At 53.3% G+C, this 21533-nt stretch overlaps 1 protein-coding gene across 1 annotated transcript in view; it reads right to left on the minus strand.

Moving 5' to 3' along the window:
* The window catches only part of ARHGEF10 (Rho guanine nucleotide exchange factor 10), an 89817-nt gene that overhangs the window by 19224 nt on the left and 49060 nt on the right, over positions 1–21533 (minus strand). The window contains exons 18-25 of the mRNA XM_040643178.1: positions 18080–18255; positions 7290–7405; positions 6798–6925; positions 6532–6632; positions 4487–4608; positions 3304–3390; positions 1507–1715; positions 817–974 (exon numbers count right to left, since the gene is read on the minus strand). Of these exons, the coding sequence (XP_040499112.1) occupies positions 817–974; positions 1507–1715; positions 3304–3390; positions 4487–4608; positions 6532–6632; positions 6798–6925; positions 7290–7405; positions 18080–18255 (1097 nt within the window). The remainder of the gene's footprint in view (positions 1–816; positions 975–1506; positions 1716–3303; positions 3391–4486; positions 4609–6531; positions 6633–6797; positions 6926–7289; positions 7406–18079; positions 18256–21533) is intronic.

Here is a 21533-nt window from a genome sequence, read left to right on the forward strand (position 1 = left end):
GGGGGGGCCGCCCAGGTGCTGCCGAAACCCTCCGGCCAAGATGTGGAAGCTGTGGGACTGGGGAAAGGCAGGGTCCTGAACGCTGAGTTGCACAGTGTCAGCGGGGAGAGGAGCGGGGAGGGCGGCTGCTACAGCTGAAGCGAGCAGCAGGTGCTGCAGAACCACAGCTCCCCCACAGCAGGAGCGGGCATGGGCAGGAGGCAGAACCGCCGGATGGCCCCCTGCCCCCCCCCAGCCGCGGCCCGGGTGCCCGCGCCAGTAACGCCCACGTGCCCCAGGAGGTTGCAGACCTGCGCTGTGCCCCTCTGGTGTCCCCAGAACCCACTGGAACTCTGGGCCAAGCCTGTGACAAGAGGAGGAGCCTGAGGGGGAGGGACAAGGGCCGGCACGTGCGTCCAGGATGTCCTGGCCATTGGGCTGGTGCAACTTGGTCCAGCCACTCATGCGGGCGGCCTGTGGTCCCCTCCACCCAAGAAGAGAAACCCTCGTGGCTCTGAGTGAGGGCAGGGGCAGCGAGGGGGCCGGGAGCTCGGCCATTGGGAGGAGGACACGCATGGAGGTCGGTACTTTGTGGAAAGGGGAGGCGTCGGCCCGGAGACCCATGTCTGAAACCACTTCCCACCTGTGCGGCTGGGGCTGCTCGCACTTCGCACCCTCCTCTCGGGGTTGAGGAAGTTGCACGTGCCTTGGGACGTGCGATGATAAATGCTCACGGGGACGTAACTCTGGAACACAAAGCTCCATCCAGAGCAAATCCCCGGAAACCGCTATGAGCCCTGACGTGTAGTCACACACACGCAGTGTAGAGACAATTACCTTCTGCTTTTGCGTAGACGGCCACGGCGCCATTGACCAGGCCGGCGTACAGGCTCTGGGGCATGCAGGCGAGGCTCATGACCGTGGACTTGTCCGGGGTGAAGAAGTGCTGCAGACGCACCTTCTTGGAGCCTTGACTGCTTTTATAAATGGAAATGCTTCAAGAGAAACAGCGGCCAGTGAGTGCGCATGCTCGGGTGACAGGGAGCCCCCCGTGGTGAGCACAGCAGCTCCCTGCCACGCCCCTGCCCCACACAGGAACGCCGCTGCCACCCTGATCTCATCCCCGCATTGCGAAGGAGAAACCGAGGAAGAAATTACTTCTTCCTAGTGAGCGCGCATCAGGAAAAACACTGTAACGTGCCTTAGAACGGTGCCAGTGTTCGGGACGCCTATGGCGCAGACCACGGCCCCGTTACACTCCAAACTGTGAGCAATCAGCTACTTTTAAAGGCAAGACTGAGAAGAAACAGGTCAGGGGAAACCGCCAGGCCCAACGGGAATGTTCGCTGCAGAGTCGCCATCCCTCCTTGGGGGTTTCCTGCGGTCATTCCCACGGTTGATGACCCAGCCGTTCCCACCGCGTGGCACAACCCCTAGCAGGGCGGGTGACCGTCCGTCCTGCTCCTCGAGCTCCTCCTCATGGAGCAGCGTGCAGGTGACCGTTCCAGGCGCCGGCAGTGGGCTCACCTCCCCTCCTCTGTCCCCAGGCAGATGGTGGGTACACCCCCCGGCGCTCTCCCGGCCGGGGTCTCGGGCTCCACGTGTCGCTCCTCCGCGGGGATGAACACCATGCACAGGATTCGGGACTCCACGTTGAAGCACTCGATGACTTTGGGGTTGGAGTTTTGAAACGAGACGATGGCAATCTGGCCCATTTGGCTGGTGCAGCTTCCGATCTGAATCGGGGGTTGCGGGGAGGAGAGAGGAGTGCCTGGAGATTCCACACCACACCGACCCCTGACCTCCAGTGCCCACCAGGAGAATCCATGTTGCCACTGGAACCAACACGCTTCGCAGAATCGAGAGCTGTTTACACCATCTGCTACCAGAGCCCGCTTTTCCTTTTCAGCATATGGGGTTACTTTAATGAGAGCCCAGTTTTGTTTCATTTATTTTAAATTCCTATATCTATTCCCGAGAAACCACATCCCAGCACCATGCAGTGGTGCTGACCTGCTCAGGCACAATGCAAAGGCTTCAAAGCAGATGAGATTCGGTTTTAAACCCGTTTACACCAACGTCAGTTAGGGCTCACCTAGGAAAACAAGGACTTAAAAAGAGAGTGCATCAGAGTGCCTCCCCACGTAGTCACCAGCGTGTAAGCACGAGGCAGTGTGCCCTCACCCTGGGATGCTGGCGGGCTGCGGGCACCCCCATGAATCTATCTGCCGGGTCACCAGACACCCCAGAAGCTTTGTTCCCGACTTGAAGTCTAATTGCTTTTTCAGTGGGAAAGAGTAAGATCTTGTTAACAGAAAAATTAATGGGACAGAGCTCTTGAGGTCCTGGAGGGAAAGCCAGCCCAGGGGTGAGGGGTGTTGAGGCTCCCGGATCCTGCCTCCTCTGGGACAGTTTTGGAAACTTCGTCCCACCCCCTGTACTCGTACTGTAGTGTTTCCACACTGCAAAAAAGAAATGTCCTGCTTTGACAGCCTTTCAGGGGAACGGTGCCAAACCTCCAAGCCCTGCTCTGGCTGGCAGGGTGCAGGGGGGTGGGGATGTGAGCAGGAGAGGGAATGAGGCACCAACTGCGGTCCAAGTGATGGGAAACTTCTCTGCAAAAATTTAAAAACCTTAGGGAAATGAGCCCATCCCATCCTTCGCAGCTGGGTGCACAGAATGGCCTGGTTACTCAGGCTGTTTCTTCTCAACGCTCAGGGAGGAACACCGACCACACAGAGGCTCAGGCTGTGGGAAGGTGGAGAGGTCACCTGAGTGCAGGGCACCCAGGAGAGGCGGTCAGGGTGCGGTGCTGGGGGAGAGCAGGGCACCTATTGGGGAGCAGACACATGTCACCGGGAGGGGACATGGGAGACCTCAAAACACAGTGCAAGAGAACTGTCTCCTGTTTGCAAGAATCAGAAAGGCCAATTGCGATGGCAGCATAATTCAAATGCACTATTTCATTTGGAAAAAGTTAATTTTAATTGCAAAGTTTCCAGTGTAAAAAGCCAGCAATGTCTTGGAAGGGGGGGAAGAATCCCACACAATTTAACCATCCAAATTGAAGAAATATTTAAATTACTCTCATATTAACTAAATTGGTTGTCTCTGGGCTGAATCTAATCTGGTAAAGCTTTAGATGAAAAAGAAAAGACAGAAACATTGTGGGTATCTTTTCCAAAAGCCTTCAGTCTCCTTTCGTGGTTCGGGACTTTCATGTTTGTAAACACAGCCCGGGACACACTGAGAACCTCTCAAGCCCACACTAACCACGGACACGGATTCCTCAGGAACCCGCATCACACACACAGCACGTCTTACCCACAGGAAGCCGTGCGCCGCGGACAGCGAATCCGGCTGAGCCTCATTATTCACGCAAGGTTCAGGATTGTACGCAGCACATTCGATCTAATGAGGAATTAAATCAAACACCCACATTTAAAACGGGACCGGGAGGCATCCAGACAATACAGTATCTTGAGCGGATGACAGACTCCTGACATTGAGCCACAGAAACTGCAGGATATTACTTGTTAAAGATTAAAACGGGAAAAAGAACGGATGAAGGTACAAGGCTCAGAAATCAGCTTTTTAGAGGCAAACATCAGTCTTCCCCCTTTTATCTTCAGACCCCAGCAGGTGCTGCAAACATCTGTCGCGGAGCACACCGTACAGGCAGCCGCACCTCCCCGGATGTGGCGGGAGGACGCACACACCACACTTCCTCCCCTCTGCCCGCCCGCCTGCCCTCCCGGGAGCTCCAGGGCTGAGCGTTGGCCGGAGCCCAGAAAGGAGAAGTAGTAACGTCTTTACTTGTTTTGTACAGAAACACATCCACGTGCCTCTGAAGGCACCTGCGGGTGTGGTGCTTGAACAGACAACACGGGACACTGAGAAGTCACCACGTCTCACAGGCTTGCTTCAGCAAAGTGAGGGCACCGTGCTCCAGGAAACACGAGGCTTCCAACCGTGACCCAGTGTGGACACTGAGTACTGCCAGGCAAAGGGCAGCAGTTCTGACAGATCTGAGACATGTGCCCTCATGTAACTAGCAATGCCTGGAACGCACCAGTGCAGTGAGGACCGCCCCCCGGCACCCGGACGGCCACTGGGCAGAACGCACCAGGTGCGGTGAGGACCCCCCCCCTCGGCACCCAGACGGCCGCTGGGCAGAATGCACCAGGTGCAGTGAGGAACCCCGGCACCCGGATGGCCACTGGACAGAACGCACCAGGTGCAGTGAGGACCCCCTGGCACCTGGACGGCCGCTGGGCAGAACGCACCAGCTGCAGTGAGGACCCCCCAGTACCCGGACGGCCGCTGGGCAGAAAAGCAGGCTTTCAGCTTCATACTCTAACAGTCTTAATTCCTAAACAAATACCCCCAAGAGAAATGGTAACAGTGGTTGACTTGGGGAGACAACGTGGGACCCTGCCCTAAACCAGATAAGCAGGGCAATCTCGGTGCACAGTGGACCCCGCCTCCAGACCCACCCGCCCATCACCTTGAACTCCTGCTGCTTGGCCACCGTGACCGGCATGTGTCCCACGAGGAGAGGGTGTCTTTCCTTCTTGATCTGATTCCCATCATCTTCCACGCAGAACCAGCCCATGTGGTTCTCCTCCTCTGCAGGCATGTGAGCAACGAGAGACGGGGAAGGGCAGCGCTGAGCCGCCTGCAGCTTCGACACAGCCCTGCGGACCCCAGACTCGGACATACACCAGACCGCAGAGCTAAATACTGTTTCTGGAACACAGTGCGATCTTTTCTGAAAGGAAGGCCTGTCCATTCACCGCTTTATTCTGAAAAGCATGTCCTGTTTTCCTGTTTCCTCCCCCCGAGTGCACGGATGCGAGGGGCTGAGAAAGTCCTCGTAAAGCACCTTAGGATATTTTTCTTTATCTTTATTCAAAGCAACTGAGATGTTTAGATTCAAATACCACAGGCACAGTGAAAGGTGTTTTAACACGGCAGGATACTGCGGGGTAAAAAGTGCGAGGAAGGGACGCCGGGGTGGCTCAGTTGGTGAAGCGTCTGCCTTCAGCTCAGCTCGTGATCTCGGGGTCCTGGGATCGAGTCCTGGTCAGGCTCTGCTCAGCGGGGAGTCTGCTTCTCCCTCTGCCTCTGCCCCTCCCTCCTGCTTGTGCGCCCTTTCTCTAATAATTAATTTTCAAAAAAAAGCACGAGGAAGTGAAGGGATATTTTGCTATAGAGCAAGCTGTCAATCTCGGCTCCGAGCAGAAGAAAGGGAGCTTATTTTCAGGTTCAGCTTGCTCTCTTCAGAGAGTGGGCCGTTTCTGGCTTGCTGACTCACGTAGAGTCTGACTTGACAAACCATGAAATGCTTCAGGAAGAGAGAAAGGAGCAGTGTCACCGCCTCCCCCTCCGGGAGCCCAGGCAGCGGCGGGAAGGCTCTCTGCTCGGCAAGACGAGGGCCCTTCCGTCACAAACCACAGCCCCCTGGGGGGTGAGCATCAGCAGGGCCTGTTTCTCTTCTGTATTTTATTTTCACTTAGCAGACTGTCTGCATCTCAAAGAGAACAGCACACGTGCAAGAGGTATCGCGGTGTGTTCTGAGTAACGGATCCGCGTGTAAACAACACGCGTGCACACATATCTACACACGGAGAGAGGTCTGATTCACGCTCACAGACTGCAAGGCTGCAGACAAAAGAGCATGAAAAGAGTCAAGTCACCTCATCTCTGATGGAACCACAGGGCTTCCTTGCATGCTGGCAGGACCTTCAGTGACAACTCAGGGCCACCCTGTACGTTTCCCCAGGTGCGGGAGGGAACCAGGACAACCCCGCCCTGTGGGGCTGGGCCTCCCAGCTCACGGGCCACAGACCCACAGGGCTGTTCTGCCCATGTGGACAGTCTCACCTAATGTCAATGTGTGCTTATAATAAAAATGAGGGCTTATTTTGTCTACAATCCCTGAATTGTAATTTAGATATCTTAAAAATCACTCCCGCTGGGGGGCAGGCGGCACTTGGCTGGCTCAGTGGGTTGGGCATCCCACTCCTGATTTTTCAAGCCCCAAGATGGGCTCCCTGCTCAGTGGAGAGTCTGCTTCTCCCTCTCTCTCTCTCTCAGCCCTTACCCAGCTCTGTAACTAACTAACTAACTAACTAAATAAATAAAACCTTTAAAAAAAAAAAAATCACTCGTGCTGGGGTTCATTTTTCCTGTTTAAAAACATTCTTTCAGGGCGCCTGGGTGGCTCAGTCGGTTGAGCACCTGCCTCTTGATTTCAGCTCAGGTCATAATCTCGGGGTCCTGGGATGGAGCCCCACATCGGGATCCCTGATCCATGGGGAGTCTGTCTCCCTCTCCCTCTCCTCACTCTCTGTCTCTCTCTCAAATAAATAATCTTAAAAAATAAAAACCAAAACCAAAAACATTCTTTCAGGTGAAGGAATGAATCTACTGTCAAGGTCTTTCTCCCGATGCTCTCATCTCAGGCACAGACTTCACCGTCACGGAGAAAAGCAGGGGACCGGGACACGCACGCACACGCCTCACGGAGATACGTCGCCTCGTTCTTACCCAGGGCGAGCTTGGCCATCTGCAGGCTGTTGATCCAAGACTCTTTGATGGCAGGGGTGAATGTATTGAACACAGCTGTGAAGAACGTGGGCCGCCCCGACCTGCCAGGAGGAACGGAAAGGCGTTCAGTTTACACGACGTGGGATCACATGACAAGCTCTGCCCGGTGCACACGATCGCCAGACGGAGCCGTCGTGGCACGCCGCCACCAAGAGCCGTTGCCTCAGCCCTGCCCAGGAAGGCTGCCTTGCAAAGTCACCACTGACTTGTCCTGCTTCCCCGGGAGCTGCAGCTGGATTCGGCAGCAATCCGCCGCGCGGATTTCCTCTTCTTTCTTCAAAATGAGCCTCTGTAAGCCTGACGTCCAATCGTGGGCCACGGACTGGTTCAAGTTCTGTGAAGGGAACACACATGAGCGTGGTGAAGGCGTTGATAAGGCAGGGGCCCCCCTCACCAAGGGAGGAGGACAGCGAGGCTGGAGCAGGAACCGTCCAGGAGGCCATAACTCTCACAGCGCATTCCAAACAAGACACCCCCTGGGCTCGGGCCAAACTGCTACTCGAGTCCCTCGCAAATGAAGTGACCCCAAAATAGTTTCACGCCAGCACCCTGCCCGAAATGGGAGAAAACACACCATCAGACTGGTTCTCAAAATCAACCTAATTCTCAGTTTCAGTAGAAGCTGGAGGCATGGCCTCACACTGACAGCGATCTAGACCTGGAAACAGAATTCTCCGTCCCGTGGCCCCGACGGTTACCTGATAGTTTCCTTTGAGGTTCCCGATGAGCTGGGAGATCTGACCGATGACATTCAGGTCATGTAGCAGGTTCTGCAGGTCCTGATACAGCTGTCCTGGCCCCACGTACACCTGGTCTGCGGAAGAAGCAGCAAACAGCTCGAACTGAGACACACGAATGCCACAGGGGCCAAAGCACCAGCGTGAAGATGCCAGGTGACGGACAATTTTTAAAAAGTGTATCTCTTCAAGCATTTAGTGGTTTTTCCTTTTCTAACGTCTAATTTTGGAATGATTTCAGACGTTGGAATCTTTGGAAAGATTCAGAGCGCCCCAGTGTGTGCCCTTCACCACGTCCCGTGACGTTAACATCTCATAAAACCATGGCACCGTCTTCTAACCCGCAAAGTCACGTGGACATGAGGCTGTTCACTAACCTGCACGCCCTATTCAAGTGTCACCAGCATCCCCACTGAGGTCATCCAGGGCTCCTGGACCCAACCCATGGCCCCACACGTGCTTGGCCACTGAGTCTCCTTAACTGCACTCCAGTCTAGGCCAGCTCCTTGAGCACCTGCCTTCCAGGACCTGAACTTCTGGACCATGGCCGGCGTTTTATCTCACAGAACCTCTCACACTTCAGGTTTGACTCGCATCTTGTCACTTGTATTTTTAATGTATTGTTGCTGTCATTGCGGTTAGTAAGACGAACCTAGAAATGGCATTTAACCTAAACCAAATTTCCAATAACCAGGGTCATCCAACGAAACGAGCTCCCCAGTGCCCTTTCTCTAAAGGACAACAGGACACAAAGGAGGACAGTGATCGGCCGGGGGAAGAGCCCCTGTCCCCGACTTGGGACCACCTCTGTGTGTGGAGAGGAGAATAGTCTCCCCCCTCCCCCGGGATGATGCCCCGTCCCCCATTCTCCTGATGAGGACACTAAGGCTCTCCACTGACATGCAGGCAGGATCCCACCACAGAATCCCACTCGGAGCCCACCCTTTAAAGGACACATGGTCACAGCTGACTCCTATTCTGTATCCATGGAAACAGACGGCCTCAGGTGTCCCCCCGCCCAGCTCAGTGACCAGCAAACCCAGGGGGCAGAGCAGTTCCATCCACACGGAATCAAGCAGGGTGAGTCTCCTGGAGTCTGTTTCCGCAGGGCCAGCTTTACGGGGTCAACCCGGGTGTGAGGAAAGTGGACTCCGCCCTTAGAATTTAGCATGAGGCCATGCTGGCTGGGTCCCTTGTCAACAGTTTGCAAGTGAAAAACAAATATGCGTGTTATTAGCTAAAACTATTTTAAGGGACAAACACACTGTTAAGGGAAAATAAAAGGTAAAGTTGGTCCATGTGACCACTGGGACAGTTTTCAGGGCTGGCCCTGAGGAACCCAAGCCTCCTGCTGGCATCACACTCTCTGTCCTGTCTCAGAACTCTAACAATGGTGAGCAAGGCCCCCTGCGTTTCCACCGCGCATGGGGCCCAGCCAAGTACGCGGCTTGTTCATCCTCCCCTGTGCACAGTGTGTGTCGACGGTACGTCTGTGTTAAAAACGACAGGTATCCATCTGACCACACTCACTGCTTCACCATGGAGTAAGTAATTTTGCAGAAATGCCATTAAAGACATTTTCACTTGGGTTTTTATGTATCCACCAGGCCTAATTTTTTAGGACTAGACAAATTCTATGATTAATTGCATATTAAGTATTTTCGTGAAGTTTCACCAAAAAGCAAGCTGTCCAATGATTATCCATTTATCAAATTTGTTTTTCCTTAACAGTATGTCCCCATACTACAATGTCTGTAGTGAACGCCACACACATTTGCTTTCATTTATAAACTTCTGATGACAGACTGCACGAACTCACCCTCGGGATAAAATTACTCCTGCTACACGAACTCGATCAAGTTGCCCGCATCTAGCTTTTAGTTTAGTTTTTAAATTATCATATAGTAAAGCTGACTCTTTTACCATGGGCACACGGCCCTTGAATTTTAACAGGGGCAGGTGTGGCCCACAGAATGGCGCCTTCACCCCCAAAGACCCCGACCTGTCCACCCTGTTGCCCCCAGCCCCGTCCAGCAACCACTGGTCTCTTCTCCAACATTTCCATTTTGTCTTCTCAAGAATGTCACGTGAGAGCACACAATATCCCACTTCTGTTTTTTAAACACATAAATCGTATATTTCTGTGCACACAGAGGTGTGACTGAGTTGCCTTGAGCTGGGGAGGCCGGCGTCTAACCTGACTCAGGACTTCGTACGTTCAGTCCTGAGCCTGGTAAGCAGAGCACCGCACCGTCACGTGAGCACGAGCGCAGGGCTGTGCCGTACTCTGCACAGAGACGCTGCTCTGAGTGCTTGCGGCCCAGCTCTGCAACGCGCCACGAGCAGGGAGGTGGGTTCTGGCCTGAGCGCGCCGAGATTCTGACCTCGGTGCCTGCCCTGCAAACAGATGCTCCTCCCACGGAGCTCCTGCGTGCCACGCGATAAAGCAGAAATCACGTGTCTCAGGAGAGAGAGACCACTAAACGCTAGGTCAGAAGTTCTCAGGGGCCAGGCGGTGTTTTCCTAGTCAGATCTCACCACCCGGGACTCAGGAGTCCCTCCAGGAGAACCCAGAAGGCTCTCCCGTCTTGTGTTCCTCGTGTGCACCCCGGGACGAGTGTGCCTTCCCACCCACCTCGGTCCCACCCTGAGGCTGGAGGGGGACGGGGGACAGTGCACGTGGCATCTGCAGTGTGCATGTCACTGAGCTGTGCGCCATTCCCCACGATGCACACAACATAACCTGGGGGCTGCCGGCTTCATCAGCTGTCACTCCCAGAGCCCGACACCCGCTTCCGTGCTTCCTGTATGTGGACCATGACCGCGGTCTCCCAACAAAGCAAACCCTCCCTGTTCCTCTCCTGCAGAGTTCAGGAGGTCGTGCGCTCCCCGCTGCTTCACAGGAGGCCGAAGGGAGCAGGATTGTACATCAGGACAGCTTCCAGAGCTCCCCAAGTCTCCCCACACAAGTGCCTACACCACAGGTGGCAGCCGCCTCGAAGCCTCCGGGAAGCAGCCCCGCGGAAGGAGCCCCACGCACCCCCAGAAGCCAGCCAGGCAGCCCTCACCCACAGGAGCTCCCCGTTAAGGGCATGAGCCGTGTTAGTCATCATCAAATGATCTCAGCTTTGGGGAGACGCAGGCAAATGGTCAGCACGTGGACAAGCTGAAGCTGGTGGAGCGTTTCCATGAACCGAGCACACAGGGGTGTGCACACACACCGGCCATACCACGTCCGAGACAGACACGCTGATCTGGAGGTCCTCCGTGGCCACCCCGGACCCGCTGCCCTGACAAGCAGGAGCTCTGCCCTCGGCTTCTGGAACAAAGATGCTGCTACCTGAACAGGGCAAGTCTCCTACACTGTCCTCCTCTTTATCTGGCAGAATACAGTTCAGAGCAGGTGGCAGAACCGGAAAAACCCAGAAGGACAGGCCCTTCTCACTGGCCTTCCCAACCGGCAAGTCCCTGGCATCTGCACAGGCAGCCCAGCACTGCCGGGCAAGCGGCTGTCACAGCTCCTCGCTCAGCGCGGCCTCCTCGCCCCACGCTCCCCAGAGACGGGCCATCCTGCCTGGGCGGCCAGGACTGCAGGACCCCGAGGTCACCCCGTGGTCACCGCTGCCAGGTCACCTAGGCCAGGGTGTCCAAGCAGGTGCAGCAAGACGGGAGACGGGGCAGGAGGGAGTGCAGGGCTCGGGCAGACAGAGGGTGACCACAGTTTTCATACTTGACTGTTAGGACTGACCTCGAGTTCAAAACCAAACCCAAGAGGGAAACTGAAGCATACGCACGAGTGTTCCTGCACGGTCAGTGAACACCCGTGTTTAAAGTGTTTTGGCTGTCTGCACGAACGGAAGGGAAGCAGGAGTGATGCTCAGCGCCCCTGACATGCAGACAGCGGTCTCATGACGCATCTTCATCACCGGACGCCTCACTACCCTCCAGCGCTGGCTTCCGGGAGCCTCACTCCTCAGAGAAGACACCTGTGTCTCATCACAGGTACAACGAAATCTCGCTTATTGATTCAAAACTTCTACAAAGCTCAATATTTAACTCACCATGAAAGGGAACAGCACAAATTTAAAGTAACGCTCTCAGCGGCTGCGGCACTGTGATGAAACTGGCTTTATTCCGTTCCCGGGGGCCGGCCTGCAGCTCGAAGCCACATCAGTCCCGGACACCGTATCAGTCCCGGCTACGACGATCTATTACCAGCTCCGGATCCGGATGCAGACCACGTGAGTCTACCTGACGGTTTTCAGATGCTTTCCAGGAGGAGAGTGGATGGGGGTAGGCAGCTGGGCCTGTCTCTGCAAGGTGGAGTGGGGGGGACTCCCCTCCATCGGGGGCACAGGACACAGGAGACTCACGCTGTGCAGGAGAGCCAGCACTGGTCCTGAAACCCCACAACCGTGCCACGCCATGGTGTCAGGTGAATGCCACATGGCCGCCGTCACCAAAGCAATCAGGGAGACGCGACTTCCTCCTCTCCAGTCCCTCCCATGGAGGCCCTGGCCCTAAAACGTGCTGTGCTTTTCGAATCATTATGGTCTCACTGGAGGCGGTTGTGTCCCTCCTGTCCTCTGACCTTGCAGACACATCTGGATCAGGAGCTGCTGTCCCCGCCCACAGGCCACGGCAAGCGCTGAGAGGCTGAGGGGGTGCCTGGATTAACCCCTCACCCCTCGAGACCCCACATCGGGCACTGAACAAACCCCAGTGCTGGCCCTTCGCTCTGGAGAGTGAGAACCTGGCCCCACAGCCCAGATCCAGGGCTCCTGTGTGACACAGACTTCCAAGGCCCTGTTCAGTATTTTTAAAGTGCAGGCACCGTGTCTCTGCCTTCCGAGGTAGAAGGGTCAGAGTTGGGGTTTCTGCTCAACTGCTGCCACGCACCTGTGTGTGCTCACTTCTGGCTAAGAACCCTAAGCCACACCCACACACCCCCCAGCGCTGCATCTGAGCCCTGTTTCCAGTCTACTTTCTGTCCAGGACCTGCCCCTCCCCCTGTCCCAGCTTCTCCCCCTTGGACCCTCCTTCTCAGAATTCAAGGATACCTAGGTCTCTGCCAGCTCAGCTGTAACAATGATGTGATCCCTTCCTTGTCCCTGACCCCTGGAACCCACTGCCAGAGCCCCCACTTTGCAGCAGGACTGCAGAAGGAGGTCTGGGCACTTTGAGAAGACGTGAGCAGAGAGCAGGTGCTCTGGGGATGGGAGGGGACACTGGTCCTGCACGGATGGTCGAGGTGGCTTTCTATTCTCTGTACAGAGTTGCTGGTGGCAAGCAGGGGGCAGCTCTGCATGCTGGCCGGGACAGGGCAGGACACCACCGAGGTGGTCTTGCCCTCTTCCCATGGTGGTTTTCAGCGGCACGTCTGCTGTTGGTGCACAAGAAGCAGACGCTGGTCCCACAGCTGTACAAGCCAGGGCCTGCCCTGCACTCACAACAGTGGGTGGCTCCCCAGCACAGAGAAGCACAGCAGGCTGACTCTGACTATCATCCTCAAGGGCTAACTAACGGGAAAGCGACAGGCCTGATCCCTACAGGACCGCAGTAGCCACACGTGCATACCACGGCGCTCCCCTTGGAAACACATGCAGCCTGCACACCACACTGTTCTCCAGGCTGCCAGACACCTTCTCCTCCGACGTGCTAAAAAGAGGCGATGACAGGTCTCTTCCAATGGAGGCTCCTGCGGGGCGGAGACCCCCTCCCTCTCCAGCTCCAGCTCCGGCAGCCGGTCCCCTGAAAACTGGGAGTGCTCCAGAGTCAACCATCGAATGGAATTGATCTGTAGGGATCCTGCATGAGTCAGCTTTTCTCTGGCACCAGGGAAATGCATTTTCTGGTAAACCGGCTCCCCAGACGGTGTGCAGCACAGTGATGGTAGGAACGTAGGCAACTCCACCTGATGCACCAGGTAAACCCACCGCACTGCAGGGCTTTCTCTTCCCAAGCCCCAGCCCCAACCCACAAAGTCGGCGAAAACTGTTCGATCACCCCAGAAAAAAGCACAGAATTTGGCAAAGGAACTTCAGAAGGTCTGAAAGCTGAAACCAACCCACGGAATCCCAGAGGATTCGTGGACAAATCCGTGGACACCAGCCTGCAGGCCCCTGCACGGAGAGCATTCAGTGTCAGTCAAACGTCACAACGCAAGGAGACTGACGGAGGCAGCAAAGCAGATGCACACTCTGCCAGGGGCTCTTCTGGGGACAGCGCCTCCTGGGGGTGGCTCCTGCGGGGCCCAGGAAGGTGGCTGCACGGCTCCTGCAGCCCGGTTGCTAGGCAGTGACGCCCACACCGTCTCCAACGCTGAATAATAGACCGAATTTTCCAATCCTGATTTCAGAGCTCAGTCATCCACACAGCAGAAAATCACATGGCTACGGACGGAACAAAGAATTCCGACTTCGCATCTCAAAATAATTGAGGGATGACAAATGCGAGAGAATCAGAAGGAACAAAAGCACTGCGGGTGAATCTGAAGCTTTCTACAAAAACCTGTGAGACAGCGGAGACAGCCCAGCTAACTGTGACTCGTGGAGGGGACACGGTTTTATCTGCAGGAGCAGCGCGCGACTCGCTGGCTGCAGGCTGGTGGGAGTGAGATCAATATTATGGATTCGATGCCCACAGAGCAGTTCATTGTCTGGCCCCAACCCCAGACTCACCCTCATTGCTGGACGCGTGTGGACGGGGCGGGACAGTCCTTTCCCAGGGCTGAACAGTAAACGTGCTGTTCCCGGTTTCCCTGACCGGAAACCTGAAAACGCCCCACGGAAGTCTGGCTTGAGTTCAGTCTTCCAGCACACACAGAATTAGCACAATGTGTTAAAAAACATTTTTTTATTAATCTAGAAGGCATTTAAGAGGCCATATACTCCAACCCATCATTTCAGAGCTTAGAGCTAAAACTTGGGTCCCCTCTGTGGACAGGGAGACCAAGAGACCGGGGTCCACACAGCTAAGGTGCACCACTAAGCCAGGAACGAAGCGAACACCTGCTCCCACAGAGGCCCAGGTGCTGGGACCCCCCTCCCGACCCTCAGACTCGATGCCCACTGGCCTCTCTCCGCTCTCAGCAGTGCCTGTCCATTCGGCACTGCCAAGGCAATGACCCCTGTACACTCAGAGTGAACTGTGTTGTACGAGAACACCCTGCTAAAATACACTAATGCTTACACAAGTAACACGTCTGACACAGAGCTGAGGTTAGTGAGTGACGGGGTCAGGAAACAGGAACACAAGGACGGGCCTAACAACAGACTGATGCTCTACAAAGCGTCCCTCCCAGGACTCCAGGGCCGAGAACACGGCTTCCTGGAGGCCTTCCCACCTGGAAAGCTGTGTCCAGACAATTCCCAATCCAACCCTCTTATGGCCACAATCTGCTAAGGAGGGAGGATGGCTCCATGGGTGAACGGCACGTTAGCTGTCTCTCCTGGAGAAGCCAGCATCACCTATGCATGACCAGTCACCTTCATCCTGCTCTTCGTTATTCCAAGAAACAAGCAGTTTACGGAGTAATCGGCAATTATTCTGTGTTCCTTCCCCAACCCTACGCTTTGCTGTCCTGGTGTCCCACCACGCAAGTAACTGACGTCAGAAGAGGAAGAGGATCCACCAAGCAGTGTCTCAGGCTCTGGGGTCCACATGGCACCTCCCTGCCCGGTCCGAGGGCCCTTCCTTCCAGACGAAGCAATCCCACCAGCTGGAGAGCCACAGTGAGTATTTCACGATGTCTTACGCAATCACAGGACAACCTGGAAGCCTCTTCCCATCATATTCCTGTGGATGGAACTGGGCCCCCCTGAACAGACAACTGTCGGTCCTCCAGAATCTGGAGGGACCCCCACAGGCTGGGAAGGTTCCAGTCACACAAACAGCCGCCATAAACTCCTTACTGTGTGCGAGGTGGGTGTCAGATGAAGATCAGCAGAATGAATCAATCAACTGATGCATGTCCTCCCACTCTCTCTCTGTGAAATCCTACGCCTCCTTTAAAACCTAGCTCAAGAGGCGTCTCTCTGAGAAAATTATCCCCTTTTGATCTCCCAAAGTATTTTGCCCTGTTTTCTGTCAAGGAATGTATCATAGTGCATCACACCCGTGCTCTGGCATCCGTCTCCTGGGGCTTATGAAGGCATAGTCTACCCCTCACTCATCTGGGGGCTACCAGGACATGGCTGCTCGGTTTAGAACAGGCCTTTGACAAACAGGTCAGTAGAAAGACACAGTTTCATTAAAAATTTAACAGTGGTTGGTGATTCCATTTTTCTTTTCATTCGCTCAGCAAATTACTCCTTGGGCCCCCACTGCACGCCCAGTCACAGGGCTGAAAGGGAAACGATGAGTGACTAACCGTAGACGAAGTCCCTCACATACTCATCGGTTACCAGTTCCCTGATTCCTTAAAATAAAGGCACTGTAGTAACAGAACATTCTGAAAGGGGGTGCACACCACTACGCAGGGCCGTAGCACATGAAATGACATAGGTTACGCCCACTGCATGGGTTCCACCCACAAAACGGAGCGGAACGAATCTCTGTGGATGGCAGAACAGGGCTGTCACTTACATTCTCTCTTTAGGACAATATGCAAAAAAGATGCTCCCCAAACCAATTGCCTTCACCAAGGTTACGTGCGTGCTTTGTCAGAGGGACACAGAAAGGTCACGGCAAGTCCGCAAAACACAACTGTCTATGTTTCCAAGTATTTTCCAAAGTCTCTAGAACTTAAGATACATCAACGAGATTCTCCTTAAATTGGAGAAAGAAAAAACTGGATACTCCCCAAAGTGACACATCTTCTTCTCGTTGACAGTAGGAACTATGGACCTGCCGTCGCGGACGGAAGCTCGGAGGAACGTTTGTGGCGCCAATGTCCTTTTTTCCACGGACAGTCAACCCTTGCACAACATGGCTTTGAACTGTGCAGGTCCATTTCTACACGAGTTTCTTTGATAAATACAGAGCAGTACCGTAAATGTGTTTTCTCTTATCACTTTCTTAACGACGTTTCACGTCCTCTCACTCACTTTATTGTAAGAACACGGTATAGGATTCCTAAAGCATACAAAGTGTGTGCTAGCCCCCTGTTTATGTTATTGGTAGGGCTTCTGTTCAGCAGTAGGTTTTTAATAGTTAAGTTTTTGGAGAGTCAAATTATATACGAGGATTTTCAACACACGGGGATCGGTGTCCCTAACCCCTGTGTTAAGGGTCGACTATATTTCAAAAACTGAGTCTTTCTGCTGTATGTTTTTTAACATTGCTAATTGATTCGAATCTTATTCTAATTTAGCTCAATAGAAATCATAAATAAAAACAGGAATAGGAAAACACAGTGCTGCCCCAACACGCAGTACCCATTCTACGGATCAAAGCCGCCCCTGCTGATTTGGGCACGAGGACGCAATCTTAATTGCAAATGCATCTTAACACTGCTACCATGATAAACACATGAAGGCATTATTTTGTTCACAAAACCAAGACACACGTTGGATTTGCAACCAATACTGCAAGCAATTTAAATGGACTTTTACGAACTTTTAACAAATGAGATAACACAAGTTGACCTGGAGCCAAATCTTACTGCCACGCATCCGTCTGGAAGAACGCTTCCCTCCCCTCCCCATGTCACTCTTCAGTATATCCCCGCTGCGGAAAATCTGTGGCATGGTCTGGTATTTTGATTACTCGCTGAGACTGTCTGCAAGTCCTTTAAGAAGGACTTAGCAGTCGGTGACTCGGGACCGTGGGACCTGTAATACTGTGCTTGAGGACGTAGCCTACCAGGCTGATTACCCAACCGAGCGACTGACTGTTAACATTACACAAACAAGAGCAACGGGAGACCTCACAGCAAATTAGATCTAATGCTCACCAGGCCCTGTTCCTGTGAGTCCTAGCGCACATGCAGACGCAGCCAGAAAAGTTACAGGCTTCAAAGGCACCTTCTTCCGAACACGTTGGAAGCAAAATAATCTGAAAGGTTGCCCAATATATTTATACCACGAATATTTAATATAAAAGGCTCATTCCACGTATGAAAAGGTTTACTGCAGGTCCCCATTTTGTGTGTTCCACAACGGAGGCAGTGGCCGGCGAGTGAGTGAAACTCAGCCAGGCTTTATTTGGATTAAAAAAGAGAGAGGGAAGGAGAAAGTCATGAATACTACACTACGTTCAAAATCTACAGCCCAAAGACCCTTTAGTAATAAAGACCATACATATTACACAGCTGTCAAAGCATTGCCGAAGTGTCAGGACACCCTTGGCTCATCTCGGCTCGTTAGGACCCAGCACCCCCTCCCTGGGGAGCCTGGGGGAGAGGGGAGGGGCTGCATGAGCTGGTGCAGAGCAGAGCCTACAACGGAGGTCCACACGCTGGAGGGCTTCCAGGCCTGCTCAGGAGACAGGAGCCAGAGCCCTCACTGCCAAGCTGGGAAACACAGAACAGAACAAACCTGGGGTGACTGAACACAACCCACATGATGGGGCTTCCCTGTAAACCCAAAGGATTCTCACCAGTGGGGACAAGCTCAAAGATGAGAGTCTAGTGGGCTTATCGGTCTACGTTTATCAGCCAACATAAAACACAGGCTCCAAAGATGGTATCGCCCAACAGCCTGACCATTTCCCTGGTCCTTGGATGCGGAGGCCGAGGAAACAGGGCCTGTTAGGTTGGTACTGACGCCGGCCCCAAGACGCGCACGCACAATAGTAAAAGTGACACTTACTTGGCTTGGCGTTGGCGACCACCGCCAGGCTCTCGGGTGGGTGCATGGGGGGACACCTGTTTTCTCCAGCACCGTCATTATTGCCATACTCTATTACTTCCACGTGTCCAAGAGGAACACTCCACTTTAACAAATACCTTTGGCTGGTGGACATTATCGTGTTGCTGTCTGAGGTGCTGAAAGGAGGAGGAATCGGGGTGTTAGGATTCATTACACGTGTAAGTCAAGACACTTTTCATCCCTTAGGTACTCAAGTGAGAAACACATCCTGCTTCTGACTTTCTTACAAACAGTTACTATTTGGTTCTTTAAAGAGGTCTCCCAGTGGATGAGAGGGTTAGAACTCTCCACTGCCTAATCCAGGAAGACGGGAGAACACGGAATGCTTATCTCCCAGAGAGCCCTCACGGTCCCATCAAAGCTTAAAGGGAACAAGCTGGAGGTTTCCTGATGGCTGTTTGAGCAGAGATGCACGTGTGTTCTGGCTAGTACCATTAACAGGGAAAATCTATGTGCACAGATATTCTCTGGTCACTTCTTATCAAAGTTTCCCTCTTTACTCTTGGTTTTACTGTAACTATTTTAATAAAATTAAATCCTATCATTATGCTCCATGATTAAAATACTTATTATGTAAAAATTAAGGAAAAAATCCCACGACCTATACAGATTATTTTCTTCTTTTGCCATAAAATGAAGCATACATGCACAGAAAGATACAAAGCACACCTGTTCAGACAGGTGGAAAATGCTAGAATGGACACCTTCTGAGACCACCGCCCAGTCAAGGCTACAGGGCTACCAGCAGCCTGAGGCCCTCCAAGGGGCAGGAAACCCACCCTCCCCTCCAGGGCAATCACTGTTCCTTACTTATGGTGATGATCACAGATTGCTTTCTTCAAGACATATATATTTTTTCCAATCAAAATGTAGACAGGAATAACCAAAATGCTGGACACTATACTTTAAACTGAAATACTTGATGTGTTGGGAGCCAACTGGTACCCAAGCTACCCGACTTCCCTCTGGTGTTAGAGGGCTTTACTTTTCAACGTCTAGTCCGCGTGGGAAGGAGAGGAAGAAGGCACTACTCAGACACGAAGAAAGACTGCGTGTTCTATGAGTTAGGTGTGCTCTAAATGTAAAAATGGAGAAGCCCATGACCTTGACTCGAATTTCTACTCATCCTGTTTGAATCTAAGATCCTCACTCCTACAGAGGTTTGGGGGACCTTGCTGTTCTGAGGCTGTCAAGGGGTCCCTTGGGGCCATCTGAACATTTCAGCCTGACCAAAGTGGGTTTTCCCTTCACCACCTCCCAGGAGTGTCACTGAGAACACGTCAGTGGCCACTGGACCATCCCCCTTTCCTCACTTTGTAGAAGGTTGTCAGAACCTGGGATCCCTGCCGCAGCCCGGGGTGTTATTTGAAGGAACAGCCCTGGTAGTGAATACAGCTAAATACATTTTTTAAGGATTCATCCACTTCTTGTTCATCTTGAAAGTGTATTTTTCATCTTGAGGTTTTTAAAATGACATAAAATTTCAAAAGACCCAACCTGACTTAAGAGCCTTTGGTAAAGGGTGCACCTGGGCCGCCCCCTGGACGCTGCAGGACCTGGGGCGGCGGGTGGCCCCTCCTGCTACGTTCAGATGAAGGTTGCTTACAACAGCAAACATGTGGGACAAGAAACACCCACGTCTGCACCGTGCTTTGCTGTCCACAAAGTCCCTTCACTGCATGACCTCATCTTTCTGGTGTGCAGAAAGCTGACCGGCTTCACCTGGAAAGGGGGTGCTTCCTGGACAGTTAAGCCTGGAAACCATTCCACAAAATGTGCACCACTGGGTTCTGTGTGGCAGGAAGTGGCTCACGGGACGGGAGCATCAGGAGCAGAAAGCACTCACTGATGGGGCATACATGCTCGGCACACGTCTCACAAAGCTGCTCCTTTCCACACGTGGGTGAAGGCAGTGGCCAAACCACGCCAACTGTGGCTGCTTCCAGAGGTCCACGTGTGGCCACGGCAAGTTCAACGATAAAGGCTGAGCCACAGATATGAATCAAGCAAACAGGACTCCTGACACGGGGCAGTCATTAAAATTGGCATATTTTGGAGGTGCCTGGGTGGCTCAGTCGGTTAAGCGTCTGACTCTTGATTTTGGCTCAAGTCACGGTCTCAGGGTTGTGAGATCAAGCCCCGCATCAGGCTCCATGCTGAGCACTGAGTCTCCTTGAGATTCTCTCTCTCCCTCCACCCCTCCCCACATACGCTCTCTCCTCTCTAATAATTTTTAAAAATTGGCATATTTTCCAGACTTATTCTGTAGCTGCCTCAAAGTAAGTGAGGATGAGGAAGGACCATCGTAAAAACTGATGGTTACTGGGCAGCACCGTGCCAGGCGCGGGGCTAGAGGGTCTGACGGGGGTCCTCGGCTGGACCCTCCCAGGAGTCCCAGGGATCGCTGGCTTCCCCGCCATTATTCTATAGAGCGTGCTGTGAGGCTCAGCGAGATGGGGTGCTTTCCCGAAGCCCTGAGAGGCGGGGTTGGGGGCCGGGCTGCACCATGTGAGCCCCCGCACGCCCACCCACCCAGCCTTCCTACTGGGGCTCCACGGCACTGGGGAGCGGCCACCACAAGAGGACCACAGGCACCCATGCTGGCTCCCATCTGGTGGCATGCTCGTGAAGGCCTCACATGGGGCTCCTGCTGGGAGAGGAAGCCCTCACAGTCTCACTGGCCAGCTTCTGTGCTGTCAACACTCAGATGGACAAGTTCAAGCTGCCAGTGGTTTGGCAACTGCATCCCAAACTCCTGAGAGTTTAACCAGGAGCCTCTCAAGCCACAATAAGCTGCTAAGGACACCGCGTCAGCGTGCGCTATTCCATAAAGCACCCAGAGTGTTCAGCTCAGAACATTCCATTCTACCTCAGTTCCCTTACAATCCCCTCTAGCTGAAGACACTAACTTCAAATATCGTCGACCAGTGACAACATTCTAGGTGTTAGGGAGCGGTTCTGATAGTAAATGATTTAAGGATAAGCAATGATGAAGTGGTACGTACTCATTTTCTTGGTTCACAGTGAACATAAATGGCACCGATATAATCATACAAGAAAAATGCTTATCAGAAATGTCCCCACAGAGGGGCAGCTAAAGAGAAAGGATCAGAATGATGATTACAACAAGACTGTAGAATGATTTAGGAGGGAAATAAAAGAAACCCAATGTAGTTTCTGTCCAACATTGGCCTTATGTTTAAAGAAAAATATACCAAACGTCCCGAATTTTCTCCAGTAGTGACCTTGCGACTTTGCACTGGACCCGTTTAAAAACACGCTTGTCTAGGGCACCTGGGTGGCTCAGTCAGTTAACTGTCTGCTTTCAGATCAGGTCATGATCTCAGGGTCCTGAGATTGAGTCCCGCATCGGGCTCCCTGCTCAGAGGGGCGT

This window comes from Ursus maritimus, unplaced genomic scaffold, assembly GCF_017311325.1.
Source record: "Ursus maritimus isolate PB19 unplaced genomic scaffold, ASM1731132v1 scaffold_28, whole genome shotgun sequence".
NCBI classification, from domain to species: Eukaryota; Metazoa; Chordata; class Mammalia; order Carnivora; family Ursidae; genus Ursus; species Ursus maritimus.